The sequence below is a fragment of the Varroa jacobsoni genome, unplaced genomic scaffold, assembly GCF_002532875.2.
Source record: "Varroa jacobsoni isolate VJ856 unplaced genomic scaffold, vjacob_1.0 scaffold_772, whole genome shotgun sequence".
In the NCBI taxonomy this organism is placed as follows: Eukaryota; Metazoa; Arthropoda; class Arachnida; order Mesostigmata; family Varroidae; genus Varroa; species Varroa jacobsoni.
This window is the reverse complement of record NW_019213674.1, coordinates 274,758-294,275: the sequence shown is the minus strand read 5'-3', so window position 1 is coordinate 294,275 and position 19,518 is coordinate 274,758. Positions and strand designations below refer to the sequence as shown.

At 39.7% G+C, this 19,518-nt stretch overlaps 1 protein-coding gene across 1 annotated transcript; it reads left to right on the top strand.

The window, feature by feature from the left end:
- Nucleotides 1-10,759: 10,759 nt before the first annotated feature.
- On the top strand, nt 10,760-15,008 carry LOC111263503 (uncharacterized). Its single transcript, XM_022838625.2, has 5 exons — nt 10,760-11,049; nt 11,773-11,902; nt 13,167-13,331; nt 13,590-13,722; nt 13,982-15,008. The coding sequence occupies exons 1-5, from the start codon at nt 10,996-10,998 to the stop codon at nt 14,643-14,645; spliced, it is 1,146 nt and encodes a 381-aa protein (XP_022694360.1). The 5' UTR covers nt 10,760-10,995; the 3' UTR covers nt 14,646-15,008.
- The last annotated feature ends 4,510 nt before the right edge of the window (nt 15,009-19,518 follow it).

Genomic DNA, 19,518 nt, shown 5'->3' with positions numbered 1-19,518 from the left:
TCCTATCGCACTCGCCATATTTTATGAGCATGATGCACTCTAACTTATATAAGCATGACTTATTTTGGATTTTCGACTCAGTCAATGTGATACACATTAAATTTGAATTTTCGCGGGGTCTCAGTCGTTTTGAAAATCTTCACCGATATATGCTGTCTCCATATTTCGAGTTTTACGTCTGGTACCGCCGTTAGACATTCCATCAGACAGACTGTTGGCTGAGTCTGTTTCTAGTGAGATATACATATTTTGGCTTAATTTAACCGCTCAATCCGATATGCTAAGGACGAGAGGAACCTGGCGCGTCAAAATCTATACGCTGATTGAGAACCTGGGAATCTTCCATCATTTCGCTGATTATGCTGCAGGTTAGCACAGCACTAACTCAATGCCTCTAGCAACAGGCGAGTAAGCATTACGCTGATTCAGATTAATTTATCGAGAAAAATGAATTATTAGAAATATACGTATGAGTGAGCATGGGAATGTTTTTGCTTATTACGTGTATCATCATTGGCTAGACGGTCTACGTTCGGTTCTGTAAAAATAATGTGATCGATAACATTCGCCATATCTCTTGTATCAAAGAAAGACCTTTAAAAAATCTCTCGAATCTGAGTGTTCAGACCCTGGTTATTACTGAGTTACAAATGTAAAATACGCACACAGACATATACAAATAATTCATATAATTCAGCATGTTTTTAAATAACCAATAGAGCAATCGTTGAATTGCCGTCATACATAATAAATGCAGTGCAACGGTAACAATCAATACTTTCGACAATCTATGTGCGATCTGTGCACTAACCATTTATAAACTTTGTTATCATTAATAGTAATACACAGATAGGGTTTTTAGACAGAGTTTTTTTAGTCCCTGAGAGTTCTGCACTTGCATAGCTCAAATTAAGCTTTTAAATTCAATGATATAGAAGCTAACGGGTGCTAAATTATTATGCTGGATAGAGACTATTCTCTTCATAAACCATTGTCATGAGCGTCTGCTTCTAGAAATTCATACGCAATACGCGTCAAACATTAACACAGACCCTTCATCCAAGAAGATACTATCATTTTCTTTTCTCCAAATACTTTGCCATTTAAATTATATAAAAATTTCCTGCGGCCCATTTTCAGGTTGCCCGTGTTCCACGTATCAAGTTTTGTCTTAACAAATCAGACTTTTTTTGTTCATTTAGAAAGTTCCTTTTCGTTTATCAGTTAAATTTGAGATCGACTAAGATGACGAACTGCAATAAATTTTACAATTATTGCAAATCATATCGGCCTTGTTTGGTCCTACGAGTACAATAGGGCTCCATGCCGTCGGTCCGCTTGTGTTCGTAACAGAGCCGAACATTTTTGCTTTGAAAAACTACAACGAAGCTTGCACGATACATTTCTACTAAACAAACCTACGGCTGCTCGTGTCAGTTTGCCATAATTTGTGTACAGTATAAACTTTATTATATCTACGTAGATCTATATCATTGCGGGTTCCCGCAGAAATTAAGAAATTATCTTAAATACCATCACTGTTGATTCCTTAATCAAAAATGACCTTAAATAACATCATTGCATAGCATGCAATGATGTTATATAACATGCATTTCTGTCTTTTTCCATAACACCCACATAACATTGCTGTATAACCAGATAAAATGCACTTGTCATTCTATTCAGGCCTGCTGTATGGACAACTACTTTTGCCGTTAACTGCGTTCGCAACACGATAGGACCGTGTCTATTTGACGCTATCCGTTATTAATCTACTACAATAAGAGGAAATGAGGCTCTATAATTACAGAGAGTGAACGGTGCGGAGAACGGGAACGGACCGAAGCCTGACATTCTACATGCTGCTACAGTACAGGTTGTCGTCATCATCACATTGTCCAGCGAAGGGTTTCGACAAATGTCAACAATGGAGGTCGTAGGTAGGCAAAAGATAGAACAAGAACGGGGATCGGAAAAAAGACAGCAGGAAGCTTTTTCTTAGTTGAGATCTTGGATATCGGAGAAACATGTGTGTGACAGAGGGATGAACTGCCGAGTTTAGCCTCTAGATGCTGCTCGGCTTACTTTGGATCTGGGGATGCGCTCATTTTTAGGCATCAACATCCCACTACAGACTAAAAATGGCTGTAACAATGGGCGGCCAGCAGCGGTGGCCGCAGTAGACGACGAGAAGGAGGCCGAGGACGAAGAATCCATGAACTGTTGCTTTATTTCTCCGGTCCCGCATCCCCGTCTTATACTCTAACGCATTTTCTTTTGCCGTCCTCCGTAGACCATCAAGGTCTACGCCTTGATAATATCCTCGACCCCCCTCGCCCACTATCCTAAGTCAGGGAGAGGTTTACCTCCTCCAGCATTGCCACGGAGCACACGCCATGTCGGACGCAAGTTGGAAGCCCCTCAGGCAAACTGGACGTCAGAGGTTAGGAAACTAGTAGCACATACAGACCAGCATAGTTGGGAAATTATTAGCCGCTCTCTAGTCATTAGCCGCCACTGAAATCGGGGGTAGGCGGTGAGGCAATGAACCAACTTTATTAGGGGAACGTTGGGTCAGCAGGCTCGGCGTCACGCTGTTACTGCTGCTGCCGTTGAAGAGTATTGTTGCTACTGCTACCTGCAACGAAATGAGCAATCGGACAGGCCTGCTTGAACTCACGTGCTACTATTACTTAGGGAAGAAAGAGGAAGGAGAAGAGGACCACGTCAAGGAAAGCGGCAACGATAGAAACGCTCCAAAATGCGTCGGATAGACACAAGTGAATGGGCAGAGATAGAATCGGATGCTTTCTGTGCGGATGGATGTATCATGTCGGGATGTATTATACATAGACGCTATGTTAAAAATTTTGACTGATTATTACCAATGTTTTGCAGGGTTTGTGTGTATACGCAGCCGCAGACGTACGTCATGGCAAAGCTTACTTTAGTAATCAAAAAGAAATATTTTTTGTGTTACATTTTTTTTGCTTTCCAGAAAAACGTATGTGTTCATATACTGAAAAAAGCCGTTTCTTATTTTAAGCAACTGGATGTTACGTGGTTATAAGGTACATTGTTAGTCAAACGCAAACCACCAGTTTTATTGGCTATTCAACTTAGATTTAACAAGAAAAACATTTGATTTGAGCTGTCAATGTAGTGGCTGTTCCATACAGGAAAGGAAATAACTTATGGCTAATACGTAAAAAAATTAGTTTGTCTGCGTTACGTATGTACGATTCAACAGACATTCCCTGGCAGAATTACTAGAACCTTTCAAATAAATAAAAGCAAAAATTAGAACATGAAAAACATAAATGCATATTATATCGGCTTATTATATAGCATACATACGTGTTTGTGTGTTTTTTTTCACGGTCTGGTTCTTATCCAATTTACTCCTTCTTCCATAAGCATTTTCACCAATCAGTATTCAGGCACCTGTATTTTAAGGCTGGCTGACGCAGCATACGATCAACAATCTGAACGGACACTCTGCGCACCGGTTCGTGAGTTCCCTTGAGGGTAAAAAGGCCATCTTGTGAATATCTGTCGCAAACGCCTGAATATTCAGTGAAGGTTCTAAGGACAAAGCCAACTCCTATAGCCTTCCCACAATAGTTGGTTAGCCTTTGGGAAACCATTGCTTAGAGTATTATTTAGGCATTACTTTTATTAGCAGCATAAAGCTAGTGATCTGCACCTTTCTTTGTACTGTTGAAGCAACGCTTTATAATAATTTGCTTCTTTTTCCGCTATGAGACATTTTTCCGCTTTGCTTTTATGTGCCTGTATTGATTCCTGCTTTTGGCAAACATCTACATTTTTGGTATGGTCGTAGTAATTTATGTGTGCTTTATAAATGCTAGAAAAGTGAAAAAATACTCATAAGAAGTCAGCAGCTTTTCTTTATACTCTTACTGATTGTCGAGCGTAGTAATATCCCATTTAGGTACTTACGTGACCATCATCGAGTAGCCAAGTTAATAAGCGAGCCTCTTGAAAATCGTACTTTTTAAGCTGAAATTATTTGCTATTCGATCTTAATCTATTTGAATGGTTGACGATACAATTGGACACGACCTCACTGCGACTGTAGTTTTTAAAAAGACAGATTGAAAAACGTACTCATTTATCAGGCGGCGCAATAGGGTCTAACAAGGGTACCTCAGAACCGTATTTATCCTTAGTCACGTCTCTGGTAAACATGCCAGCACGAGATGGGCACTTAGACTCACTCTTTTATGGCCTGTTCAATTACAGGCCATGTCGAAATCGGCTAGGAGTGGAGAACAGGTGACTGAGTTGCACAGTGAGTCGAAGTTCTAAGTTTGCCATTTCAACTGCAACACATATATACAGCTAATCTTGGTATGTGACCTTCACATAAGCCACTTTTTTGCGTGAACAGCCCATAACACGGCCTAACAAACAACTCGAACTACCAATGTAATTTCAAGTGGCAAAACGTCGGGGAACTACATACTTTATTCAGTTTGCCCTTTCCAAATAATAAAGAAGAGTAACGTGTAGGAAAAACAAATACACGATGACTAGTTCTTAGTGTAAAGAAACAAAATTACTTACTATCCAATGGAAGCAACATTCAATGAGAAGTTTCAGTCACAACAGTATTGCGTCATTCATTCCTTCTTTTGCCTCTATTCTTTTTGCCTATCCAATTGCTCTTTTCCTAGGTGTCGCGCTCTCGGATTGACCGTGTTTCTGTATACAAGTGCTGGAACGCATGAAGGCAAATCGTGGAAGAAAAGAGCGGCTTTAGCTTTGAAACATTCGATACTAGGATCGTACTTTGTTCCGCCTCATGTTAACGTTATTTTCTGGCACTGTAAAGACCTAGCCTTGTAATGTAACCCCTCAAGCCCTTTTCCGTGTACTATATGCATCTGTTTGGACGTGTGCACGTGCCGTTTCCCATGAGACGTGATCTATCAGTGGCCATAACGTTCTTATAAGCGAGGGGCCTGTTGGTGGAAGAGCAGCGTGTGAGGTGGTTAGGCGACCGTGTCACCTCGCCAGCCCCAACTAGAGGTATCGCTCCGCCTACTTTTTCCTATTGTCCTGGAGAGGTCGCCTCCGTTTCAAGCGGTGTCACTGTCTTGATCTCCACTGCCTATAACGTTGTATGAAAAACGGGGCACAGAGAGTGGGTTTAACGGGAAGGGTAAGTGCGCGGTGCTAAAGAATTCTGCTGTTTGTTTGGCTGCTGTTGTCCTCCTTTTGGTGTTTCTGAGCTCGTGTCTCACTTTGCTCGAAAGCCCCTGAGACACACTGTAGACACGTTTCCTATCCTATCCTATGTCTTCAGCCTTTTCCGTGGTAGGATTTCATCGTGAAGACTGACAGATGCATCGCCCGTGAAGACAGGATAGCAAAGGCTCATCTTTTTATCTTCTTTTCTCGCGTCAAATTGAGTTAATAATTGTAGTTGCGTGGTTGGTGAATCCTCATTCTTTGGGTTACTTGTTTATTATTACGTAGCCGTTGAAACGATATTGTGGTGAATAGAAAGTATTACGTTGGTGTACGATGTGAAACTGTATGAAAATAGTTTCCCTTTATTATAGATCAAAACTATACATAGTTATGATGACCATGTGCCTTCAGCTCAAAAAGACTATGACGCGGTGTAATTCTCTCCCAAAAGTAGACAGCTTATGATTGTTGCACTATAACCATTTGTAGAAATGTCTCTGTCTTCCTTTAACGGTAGCAGACAACTACTGAACAGAAATAGACGCTTTTGTAATGATCTAAGTAGTCTGACCTGTGGAACTACCGTTGCAATATTTATTTTAAACCCTACAAATATGCTTGTATCGAAGAGCACAACTTTTTCGATGACCGTTCATACTGAGATCATTTAATTCAATAGATGGCTCAAGCATCCGTAGAGTTAGAAACAGCGTATGTACGTTAGCATATACATGAATCTAGCACACACAGCGGACGAATAGGAAATGCATTATTTATCATCTTTTCCAGGCGAAACGGGCGCACGCTTGGCCACGCAGGGTCGTCTATGAAACTTCGGGAACGTCATGCTGAAACAGGCCCAGCTAAAGAATAAAACGCGTGCAGGTTATAAAAACGACTCAAACAACCAATGATCTTACGTATACATATCTTATACGTGTTTGCAAAGACTATCGGTTTAGAAAACAGCCGTTTAAATCGTTGTTTATTATATTAGTTCGATATCTTCATTTCGTTTTATCTTCACAGCAAGACAGAACGAAAAACTGGGACACGGAAACAACAAATGTCGTACTAATGTCACAGTACCTACAGATAGTTATGTAACTATATGCTACATAGACACCATTTATTTGCCACTCGTTGCCATTGATTTCTCCACTATTGACAATCGCTCTATGTGTATTATGCTGTATTATTTCTGGTATGGTAGCACACAATTTTTAAAAAGAACTATCTTTTATCTCATAAAAAAATTATATCCAAGAAAGCCTCCAAAATCATGTATACGTTATGATAACCTGTCTCTATTGTAGCTTTGTGGAGTAATGGAGTTGTCTCCCAGTGTTACGGACACATTGTAGTCTGGGTTAAAACACGGCTGTAGACACACTCCCTTTGCTCGCTCAACCGACCTGCCTGTCTGATGGGATACCAGACATAAAACTCGAAAGCTAGAGTGGTTCTGCTAGCTCAAGTATTTTTATGTAAACAAGAATAACAAAAACCAGTTCTTCTATTTCTTCAAAGGCAAGGTTTGACGAAAGTTTGAGTCATATCCACGATAGCCTGTTGTAGTTGCGATGGCCAACGCTTGATTTCTCTAGTGCGGATTCTATAAATAAATAAATCGGTGGTGAATTTGAGTTTACATCTGAAAATAACTACTCTTTACTGAGGACAATCGAAGAGCCTATTCATAGTAACAAATCGAACTTAAGAACTTATTGGACAGGAGCTTACAAACCACTCAAGTTTCGATTTGAACAAACAATATCGCTATCAATACGTTAACGCTCTCTCCAGGAGTTGACAGTTTTCTAAATATAAGGCTTTAGGGATATGCTTCTATCTTGCATCACCGTATGTAATATTTAGCTTCTCTTTGTCTATGTAGACTAACTTAGTTCTTGCTTTATTTTTCGAGCGCAAAAAGGTTAGCTGGAAATTACTGGAATGTCCTATGCATGAAAAAGGTACGTGTGGATTAGCTGATTGTTACTACCATACTAGCTAAACTATTGCTCAACAACAGATTTCAATGAAGAACTGGAAGTAGGTTATTTCAGGTGTTGTCGTTTCCACAAAACGTGTCCAGAGACATAAATTACGTTTGCAGGCATACCATACTGTTCCACTTGAAACAATATGATATAACATTCAGCCATTTGAACGGTTAAGGCAAAAGGCCTATAAATATTGCAAGATCATACCGTACAACAACAAGTTGGCCAAAATAATTTTTCCCGGATTTATGAAGTTATTTTAAAACGCAACACTACATTTAAGCTGCCAGTTGTTTTAGATGTCCAGTATCGAAAAATCGAGCGAGAACTTCGACAAGCTAGTTAGGCCCATTTTATATATCTTGTTAATTTGATCTGAAACACTTTTTTTTAGATTTACCAGCACTTGTGTTTCAATCAATAACGATTCAATCGGATCTACATTTACTGCTTACGGTGGCTGTTTACGGCAGAGAGAAATACTGTTTGTTCCAACCTCAACAGCATGTACCCACTTGATAGGCGCAATCGTTTCAGCGACGGAGTGCAAGTATTATGATCGGCTTACCTTTAACTCTTCTGCGAGGTCTTTTCCCCTGCAAGACGTTTCAACACGTTAGGCCAACTACCGTCCTCGATTGTACCGCGCTTAATAAACGCCTAGGACGCAGTTTACGGTGCAAAAAATGCACCATCAAAAAAGCCGCCTGCGACTGTTGTAACAGATACTTTTGTAATAACAGGCACGTTTTGTGCAGGTATTTTGTGATGAGGCTAAAGCAAAATGAGTAGGACAGGTGACGCCAGGGAACAAACGTCATTGAAAGATTAGACGAAACCGTGAAGAATTTCCCTGTTCCAGCTGGTCTGATTCGCTGTGCATGTAGCGCGTTATTTTAATATCATGAATAAAATAGGTTTGCTTGGCGCAGGACGAGGCGAGACTGTTACATAAAACTACAACTTCTATTTCTTAAAAATGCAACTTTAACAACTGCGGGCCGGCTGGTCACGTTGACCATTTTGCAGTTACTTTTGTTGCTTGCCGTAAGAGCTTTCGTCCAAAGCAACGAATCGATTAACAGTGTGTCTTCTGGAAACTAGTGCATCTAGCATGGTCTCCACGAATGAATCCGCCTTCGGCGCGCATGTAAATAGGCATATTATAAAAAATAATGTAATGAGCGAAACTTTCAAGCCAGAAGGTGTCGTAATAAACACCTGAGCAAATTTCGAGCGTTTTATTTTACCGTAAACCATCCTATTTCGAGAATTTGTATAAATGTTCAGTAGTACGGTACCGCTATTACTTTCTGCATATCATCGTATCTGTCAGTTGGCTAGTTCGTACTGCCGATCACTTTCTCCTCAACGTTACATTTCATTTCTTCGCGAACAATGATTTAAGTGTAATCTCCCTTATGGCCAATGTAGTTCTTACTGTTTTTTTATTATTATTTTACGTAACCTCTTCCTATAGATGCCCTATTATTTGCTCCGGCATTACAGTCTAATTTTAGACTGAGCCAATATTGTAGCAAGGGGTCACCGATTACGTCAAGTAGAACAGGCCATACACAGTACAGAATAAACCGTCTAATGGGAATTTATTAGTCATGGGCCTTTCGGTATATATGTTACGTATATAAAGGTATAACAACGTTCTAATAAAGACAGCAAAAACCTCCGTTTCGAACTACGAATCCCGTTCGCTACAAGAAGTTAAAGTCAAGCATTTCCTATATAAATCTCCAATAGAACAATCTGTTTACAATTAATCTCATTTATCTACTTTCTTTTTATATATCAACATTTGTTAGCTTGAAACGCTACTCTTATCTCTTATATTGATCCTCTCAATCGAATCTTCGGCCCCTGCCATATCGCTTAAACGTTTTTGGCCTTTAATCACAACCCACGAACCACCATAAAGTCTTGCATTTGGTGTTCACTGGCCATTAACTCCTACGTACGAAAAATGATCTTCCCTCTTTACTTCAAAGACGACCAACCTATACCATGCTCTTGTATAAGCGCCGAGTTTGTGCGTGACAATTTGCAGCTACCCATTGTGTTTTTGTTATGTAGTTCATCGTCTTGAGCCTTGCGTCCGATGCTGCTGGCCGACGAGCACTAACTTATTACAGAGTCTCTCATAATTTGCCTGAAAAAATTAAATATGACAGTATCCACGGGATTATCGGCCACACAAAACCTATTGCTTTGACACAAACAAAATAACTGTTTAGAAGGAAAGCGTACATTCAAATAAGTATAAAATCCAGTGGTACTTTTTCTTGCTTGTGGCTTGTGGAATAGATATCAGCAAACAAATTGCCATGAAGAGAAAAGGCTTACGATTTCAGTTCATTCGACCACTAGTTACGTATCGTGTCCTATTTTTCATATAATCGATTTTGTCCATTATCCAAACATTAGACCCATATTAACATCGCGGAATGACTAGCGTTCTAAATGTAAGGGATAACGAGCAATATCAGGCCCAAGGAACACCATTACTCTTCGTGGGTTGGAAATGCAATACTAGTTGTAGCTACCGGCGGCAATTGAACCGCAGCACCAGCCCTTGACACGTTCATTATTTATATATATATATATATTACTGTTCGATGCTTGTAAGATTCACTTTACTTTTAATAGCGCAAATATCATTTTTGAATGAGTGCCGTATAATATAATATTTATCAATTGCGTTACAGCCCTCCGTACTTTGTGATATCGGATACACCGACCTCGAAAATTGATGTAACTACCCTTTCGTAAATGCTGGTTGTTGAAATATGTAAGTATGGCAACGATTTTTACGTCCGTGCTTATTAAGAATTGTCAAGCAAACGCAACTATAAAACTCCTCGCACTTGATCAGGCCACGGCCTTGATCTATTCTGTAATTGATCTTTATGTACGTCGATTCCAATAACTAAGCAACTTCTAAACAGAACTGGGAATGGATCAGCAGGAGATCAGTAGAAAAGATGAGCGTTCATTGTCCCTACAGATCCATCGTTACCTACTGACGGCGTTTCATTTCTTTTGTTGATTCGTGCCTTCTACTTCAAGCCATCTTCTCTTTATTGAAGTTCTCTTGACTTACCTTCATCCTTCGCGCACGCACATACAAGCGCACACATACATACGCATGCACGCACAAACATTTGCGTATAGATGAGCAAACGGCTCCTTTTCTGTCCATTCAGCAACAATCACCCGCCTAAGCTGCTGCTTTTTTTCATTCTAATATGTAACTCATCTATCAGGCTATCGGCATCGCAAATACTTCAAGTCAAGGTAATTTCAAAAGCAGACATAAGAAACTAGAATTTCAGTAATAACGGTGATAATGGTTATGATGATAAAAGCAAGGGGCCTACAAGAAATATTTGAAACGACGAAACTTGAGGAGGGGTTCAGTCAAGGGAAGGGTCCCTCTGATAGCCATTTTCATAACGAGAAGCCGATCACAGGAGCGTGTGGAACTTCAGTTGACTAGAAGCTTTTAGCCGACGTTCAAGTTGAAGCCGAAAGTGCTGCTGTGCTTCGCACCGATAGTTTGCAAGTGCCTGACGTGACAGAAGTCTGAATAATAGTAACGTGCTTCAGTATTTATCACATATAGAATATAATCATATCATAGTCATTCATACGTGTTCCGGTTGTACCGCTTCACGTATATAATGATGGCAACTTCGGAATAACGAAGGAATTTTTGGTGAAAACTTTGTGACGGGATGTGACGAAATTTCTCACAATGTTTTTGACAGCCATTAGCGCGTTAAATGTCATCTTCGCTGCTATAGCACAGGTTTGATAACAAAACAAGGACGTACAGTAGAAAACGAAAGAGGCGTGTTAATCTCATTTGGATTAGGTCGTTTATAGATATTGCATACATAGGCAGTACTGCTCCGCTTTTTCCAATCTCGAAGCCGTATTCGGCTGCTAGTTACGTGGGCGTGGTTTAAAGCAAACCTACGACGATCGCCTGATGTCTAATCAAAACTTCTGATAAACAGAATACAACGTTGGAATAATTAGCGTTATCATCAACGGTAAAATTGATTCGTCCTTGAGCTTTTTAGGGGTGGCTTTACCGGTATTCTCAAATGTCTCAAGACTAAAAAGCCCGACAGAAATACTCTATGAAAAATCGTCACTCAGAGTGATACATACAATTCAAAATTATACCCTATATGTAGACACAGGTGTCGCACGTCATTTTTGAGACGGCTGTAACCCCCTTAGTATCACGCAAAAGGTGTGGGGGTAATTTCGCTTGCGAATGTATCACTGGATCTAGCAACATAAATGTTATCGCATTTATCAGTTAGGCTTTTTATTTGATTATTATTATTATTATTATTCAATTTGAAATTCAATTATAATCAATCAAATTATAACAAGTGCCCTAATAAAATTAAGCTTTTATTGTATGATACAATTGTAACGCAGGTAGAATGGCTGCACACGTCTGATTTCATATGTAATGGACGCATATTTGTAACATTTTTTCAAATCATCTCTACAGGGATTGACCGATGGAGTAATCCACTTGAGTGGCTCTGATCTATCAGGTCTGAAGGATGATTTTGACTTTCTCAGTGTGGGCTGTATTCACGTTGGTGTACGTGCTGGCAGTATTTTGTCATGTTTTGTAGGTAAGTACTAGCGGGAAAGTCTCGTCTGAGGTTATTCGATGTTCAGGGCAAAAAATGTCTCAGTGGAATTGATTTTACCTTGAATAATGTTAGGTGCCCACGAGACGTGCAACGAACGAAAATGGCAAACGTTGTCTGGTTAAAACACTTTCGTGCGTAATCGCATACTCATCATACGTAGCATAAGATCAAGAGACAGATTATTAGCAGCCTTGTGCTACATAAAATAGATTAAAAAAAACCTATCTAACGTTATTGAAAACTATCCATCGTTCAGGAAGTACACATCACAGGTTTGAATTTACCCTTGATTTTATTCTATCAATGCACAATAGCTCTGATCGATATTATTGATTAAGGAGATTGAGCTAAGCTGTGGCTGAATAATCATGCCATTACCAAGTTATAATTATCAAATCTGAAGAATTTACTCCTCATATACGTAGGTAGTCAGACAGACTAGCTAACGAAGTAAATGATGATTCATAATGAAGATAGTTATTATTATTTAGAAAATTAAACAGCAACATATATCTGGTTTTCGTCCTTATTGCGGCTTTGTAAATATGCTATTGCAATGGAAATATGCCGCTTTAAGCTTATTTTATCTAGTGAGTCTTGCTTAATAAACAAACTAAGAAATTTGACTTCCGTATTTGAAATTTATTGTATATTCTAGATGTATTTATAGGTTTTACCTAACACGCAACGAATCGTTTAGCGTACCTTAGGCACTCGAAACACTCGAAAAGAGTCGAGAAAAATTGATGAAACTTTCAATAGTAAGATTATACAAATAGGAAAAATAAAAACGAAGATATTGGTCGACTATCCTGAGAAGCACAGCTACAAACCTATATTGACAAAAAAAACCCTGCCAGTACATTTGTAAATAAGAAGATAAATTATATAACCTTAACTTTATCTACCTTATCAATGGTACAAATAGCATTATATATAGATTAAACGTAGAACGCAAACATCTCGTTCTTGACATTTTATCAAAACTTGCAGAATAAGTCCTGTTTCATGCGAAATAATACAGAAACAGTGAAAGCACTTGTTTTTAAAGTAATTCAGACGATCACTAGAGCAACCAAAAGACCCAGGCAGAACCGACTGATAAAAGCAACACTTGAAAGAAATCCATACCTTGACTCTTTGACGCGTGTATCAAGATAGCTTAATAAAACCCTGCCTTTAGGCCAGTTTTGGTTTTAGTTTTGGATAGTTAAAATACTCAACTTTACCCATTTCTTGCCAGTGGCGACCATTCATTCTCGGGTTAGAATACTACAGGCGACAAGCCTGATTGGACTTCTTGGGCGAGGTGCGATCCTTTTGACGCTTCCGATTACTGGCTTCACTAAAGCGTCAGCTCACGTTCTGGCCTGTATTATCGGTGCGTGCCAGTCAGTCGTCGAAATCGGTTAGTATTTAATAAAACGGCTGGTAGACATATATGTCTATCAGCCGTTTTAAATTCACCGTGTTCACAGTGTCCTGAATAAAAACGTTGTTTGATGACACCGACTACTACGAATAGACCCTTTTATTTTGATTTAATTGCCTTTTCAGCCATAGGAATTTAGATAAGGTGCTGTATATCGCTCAAAATAGAGGAACCAGCTAACTTTCATCTGTATTTGTCGATTTTGTTACTTGGTTTTGTCAACTTGGAGGGTAGCCATTTATTCAAGAACAAATGAGGCGGTTTTCTATTCAGTTTCACGTATTGTCATCTATTTGTTCAACGCATTCAGCTCACTAGGACAGCTCCTCGCTGCTACTATTGTCCACGTACAACAGCCAGATGAAAGGTTCGTGTTTGACCTGACCTGAGCGCTTACCTAACTACTATTACAATATATTTCTCGCAAAAAATTTCCACAAGAGTCAAAAATTTCATATAACATTGTTGCGAAACTGCCCAAAAGTGAATTTAGGTACACTTCAGTATCATTGCTAGACAGAGGCTCATTTCCTAAAAATGATACGCTAAAACATTTGGCCAATCCGGTTTTCCTATCCAGGTCATCGGATTCACAGCTGTTAATTGAATACTGCGCCTTTCTCTAGGTCATTGTTATACGTTGCAGGAGGAACGACTATCGTTGTCGCCGTTGTGTTCTGTGTCGTGTTGATCCTTTCCCCTGCGAGTACGCCGGCACCGCTAACAGCATCGAAGTGCCGCGTCATCCTCACTGGCATCGGAGTGTTCTCCAGTACAGCGCTCACATCATTTGCTTTGAGAAATATTCCTTACCTTCTCGAAGCTACAGGCAAGCCTGTCGATGAAGCCACAGGACAGCATCTCGTCGGCCTATTCTACATCGCCTTCACTATATCACGTTTTGTAACGATATTACTTTCTTTTCGGGTTTCATCCTCTTCGTTATGGTTCTATTCTTCCCTTCTTATCATACCTTCAATATTACTACTAAACTCTGATACGCACTGTGGCGCCACGAAAATAGCGGTGGTAATTTTTGGCTGTTTTGTGGGCCCTCTCTATCCCTCATCGATCAGCAGTCTTACGACTTCCGGCCCGCTATCTTTTTTGATTCTGGCACTTCTCGTTCTGATTACTCAGATAGCAGAGTCTGTAAACTTGTTCAAGACTAACTCGGTACAGGCAGTATTGATGGGCCTGAATTTGTTATGCCTCGGGTCTGCCGCTTTGAATCGATTGGGCACTTCGTGCACGTGGAAACCTGATATGGGCATAAAAACCGTCCCATAAAAAAACTTTACATATGTGATTTGAGTAATATGACTGTTCTATACTAATTTCATGGTCAGTTATATCTAACCGTATGCTCAAATGTATAATTATGTATAGAATGCATATCGTCTCTAAAAGATGCACGTACGAATATCAGTATTATGTGTTTGGGTTCTCGCACAGCCGGAAACTGCTACAGGATATACGGAACGTACGAAAGATAACGCACTACTATGAGAATTACTTGAAACGTAACTTTTTGAACTTCCTGCGTCTCTGAATGTAACCCGTGTCAACAAACTAAAAAATCACAGAATAACACCGCATCACTGGTATTTGAAGTGTATTGAACATGTAGAGGAAGAGGCAATAAATGAAAGATAGAGCTTTTTTTTCATTGCCGCGTCCATATAAAATATTGCTTTATATAAGAAAATTGCGTTTGCCCGTAATATACTAAATGCGATCTAAAATAGATACAAGAATCGGCGTTAGTTTAGCATACGCCTTCGCTTACTGCAAGCGATAAGACTCATTTTCTAACATTTTCTTCTTTTCGACATTGTCATAATAGCTCCATATAAATCCAACCATAATAGTTGCAATGATAGGCGTATGTGCGAAGAAGACTAATTCAAGAAGGTTTCTTTGTGTTTTTTTAGTTCTTATTGTGTTATATGAATATCCCTACAATTGCTTATACTGTGAACAGGTCAACATTGACAACCCCCGAATAGTCAAGTACAAGCCCACCTATTTTGTAGATCAGAGGGTTTCCAGATTCATATTTATTGTTGAACTGCAACGCAATATTCAGTATCTAAGCGATGATCGTTTGCTATATTTTGCAAGTGGACGAATTTATACAGTTCTCATGATGCATGTGCGAACTTAATATATATATATATAGGATGGTCGCTGTGGACGTTTTCCTTATGGCCTGTGAAAAGACCGAGTAGCAGACATGATATCGACGACTGTCCTACGCTTCCTCGAAAGCAGGATAGAGGGTCCATAACGTTACGTCAAATCTACGCCAGGTATCCGTCACGGAGCCTCGGCTTATAAGAAAACCCGTATTCTCATACAGATGAACGGGGTGACAATCCATTATAAATAAACAACAAGTATACGACCCAGCAGATAGATGTTATGCCTGGTAAACAGGAGTACAGCAACGCCGATTACTTCAACCGGCGCTGACACAGTTCTGCGCATGAACAAGTGCAGCCCAATGTGTATATGCGGAGCCGATCCGACTCTGTGTCATCTTCCTCTGCTCCTTCGCGTTCCTTAGCCTCACTGTAGTTCTTTGCTAAGCAGTACTAGAACCGCTTCGTTAACCTTTCTTCGTGAAGATCTAGAACTGGACGACCTAATAATGTAAAACTGTTCATCTCATCGGCCGGCTAGCCAATGAGCAAAGACGATTTTGACGCTGGTGACAGATCGGTTTGTATTCGTCGTTTACAAAGGTAGTTGACGTGTGTTTGCAATCTGGGTATCTTGTGTGCGCACTGATGGGGTCGACCTTAATCCAGACCTCCAGACTGTAACGGTGGCTTTTACCTTGTACTTAGTGTTTGTTACTCTTACATTTATTTATGGTTGAAACGTTTATCTTCCACAACACAAGAAATAGTACGCACATTGTAGGCGCATAAGACGACAAATAACCGAGCGAGGTGTGTCCCGATTTATTTCGAACGCGTACATACAGACTGCATGGATGTGAGTAAAGCATCGGTTCATACTGAGCGTAATTTAACATCATCACCACGTGTCGCATAACATTCACCATTTATTACCAAAATTGTCGATTGTTAACATATATAAGTTATAACAGTAGAAAATTTTAGCAGCACCTCGTTTTCCCCACTGCAGCTGTAACAACTACTCCTTCCTTCTTCGCTTTTTACAGAATTCGATAAGACAAATACAGTTTTCTCTCTATTATTTTGCCCTAGATAACTCGGCAGATATCGAGAGTCAATGACTTACGCGTCTTTGTCGTGAACCAATATTTGCTTTATTTTTGGGATGAAAAGAAAATCGATCCGACACCTAGGAACTACGCGTTGGCTTGATCTGTCGTAGGTATGCTTATAGGCTATCGAAGCACACCGATTATTTTTCAGTAGCTCTGACAATCACTTACTCATCCTTTCGACGGGGTAGCGATTAAAGCAGCGAGCAAAGCTATAACATTTAGCAGCGAATATCGTAGTTGTGGACAGAAAATGGTCAGAAAGGCGATATTTTTTCCCGCTCGGATATTTTTAGTATAGACAGAATTAGATGACGTGAACGCCACTCTACGACAGTAATGCCCTTGGCGGCATCGTATGCCTTCAACTCGATGATCCTAGCAGAGATCTCCGATGACTTTAAAAACCTCGTGCAAGGGAAAGCATCTGTGGCTCGTATACTAACTCGACTAAACCCTAAAGGCTTTTCACTTACAATGACTGCTAGGTCCACAAAGCACAGTAGGTGACTGAATGTTTTCCGTTGTAGGCTGTATTTGAGATATTGATCACATCTGTAATGGTATATCCGACGCCAGTAGAGCAACATACCTTAGCTACGGCTCCTACTTCTTGTCTAGTCACGTATAATAATAATACAAGACATTTTTTTTACATTACATTCATAGTACAACATTTTGAAAAATGAAGTTAACAAAACAACATAAAACTAAAATGCTAAAAAAAGAAGAAGAAGGAGAACGTTATCATTGCGAACATCGACAGAGAGTCTTTTCGATCTTAGAGACCTGTGATCAAGGGACTTGATGGCACCGATATCAGAGGTGGGATTCGACCCTCCCCTTCCCTTCCCGACATTTGAATTTAAAGACTAGAATCTGATATCGCACTGAAGTCTCGATTAGCTAATTTGTGTTTTTGGTTAATTTTTTAATGGATTCTAACCAAATAAGTAACTTAGTTGAGCGTAGTCATCTTTAGTTAGTTGCAGGGAAGATCATTTACTGAACTGTTCTATTCAGTGTTTATAATCAATCAATACATTCTCTGCTGCTCGATCGCATCTTTGCTTCTTGGTAAAATGGATTCCATCAAAACCGTAGTAATAATTTTGTACACGCTAGGGTTTTATCTCAACGACAATCTTATGCTGAAGCCGTCAAATAATCTTCACTATTTCCAATTGATATGCGGAACATCATCTTCTTTGGAGTCGACTTTCCGATTAAATTTTCCAATTCTGTGGCAGAAGCAACAAAGCTGAATATATGCAAGATACCAATATTTGGCTTACGGTATTACCCATAATAGAATTTTTTTTCGAAGACTTTAACCTAATTTTTTTATTTAGCCTATTTTTAATTTCGCCTAATTTCCAATACGAAGTCCTTCTTAAAGGACACAAACTACATCGCTAACCGCACGTAATATTCTATACAGCTGTCAAACGCTAAATGCTTTACTCAAGCGCTTGTTTGCACTGAGACAAAATCTAAATACATGGGGAGCAATTAAACCCCGCTGTCTGTTTGATTCGTCTACATCTGGGGCATGCATGAGGAACGGCAAGTTCAGCGATGCATCTGCATTCTGTATTGGCGATCTGAACGGCGCTGTTCTGAACGTGGATGTCGCGAAAACTGTCGGTCCCGATTTTGGGGATTTGGAAAAAACTTCTGGGGAGCATCATAGGGTATAAGTAGATACCGCTTTATGGAAAACATAGGCACATGTATTAGATGCTTAGCGTGCCGGTTATCGTTGTCGGCATAGAAGGACCACCTGTCATGAATTTACCGCCTATTGCTTCTTCATCAAATCATTCAACGGGGTGCAGCGAACATTCGATCTAACTTGGCATTCGTCAGATTGACAGTAAGATCTATGAAACGTTTACGAAGTCTGCCAATTTCATCACATTCTGATTAAATGATCAAACCCACCGACAAGTCTGTGACGTATTTTACACCGACAGGAACTTCACATATTTGATGAGTTTTGTTATATTTCCAAAACACTTCCAGGCGCGAAGTTCGATGCATCAGTCCCTGATGTCAATGAGCAATCCAGTATTGGAACTCGCATGAATCAAAATATATGGTGGAGAATCGACATAGGTATGTATGAAGGTTGCGGCGACAAATATTGTTTGGCTTTTCAGGTAGCACTACGAAACTACGCATACATGTGTAAAGAAGCTTAAATATGCATCCGCTAGTTATATAGCATATGCCTTTTCAATTTTTAAAATCAAAGCTATATCTTCTAGCGAGAACGATTTTGCGAATAGAATTTCTTGCGCACCAACAAAAAATGGATTTGTTTTTTGGTATATATATATATATATGATGAAGACGAACGAGAATTACTATTAGGGTACGCGTACCTCGTTCGGCACTATGCCCATCTGCAAAACCACAACTGAGAAAACAGTAGAATTGCCTCCTGTTTCCTGAGTATTACAGATAAGACCATTTTGGTTGAATAGATTATCGCATAAAATGAAGTAGCAGAAATCAGGACTATATAACGCAAACGAGAACAATCCTCTGCGGTTTTCAGACCGTATGAAGCAAGAATATACAATGATTCCATGGTGTCCTGTTTGCCTGCAAGACACAGGAATACGTGCGGGGATTTAGGTTAAAATTTGTAGCTAGACCGAGGCCGAGAGCGAGCCTTTTGAGTTATATTTAATGGCATTATTGCATGTAACACTCGAAATGTTTATGGCTATGCCGAAGCTGACAGTGTCCTTCGTTTATTTATAGCTCTCAGATTGCTATTAGAATTTAGGAAGGAATTCAACACAGAAAACACTACAATTTGGCTTGAGAAACGTTCAAAAGGAAAAAGACAAATAAATAGAAAAGGCGCTGCTTCTCACTTCCTAGACTGAGACG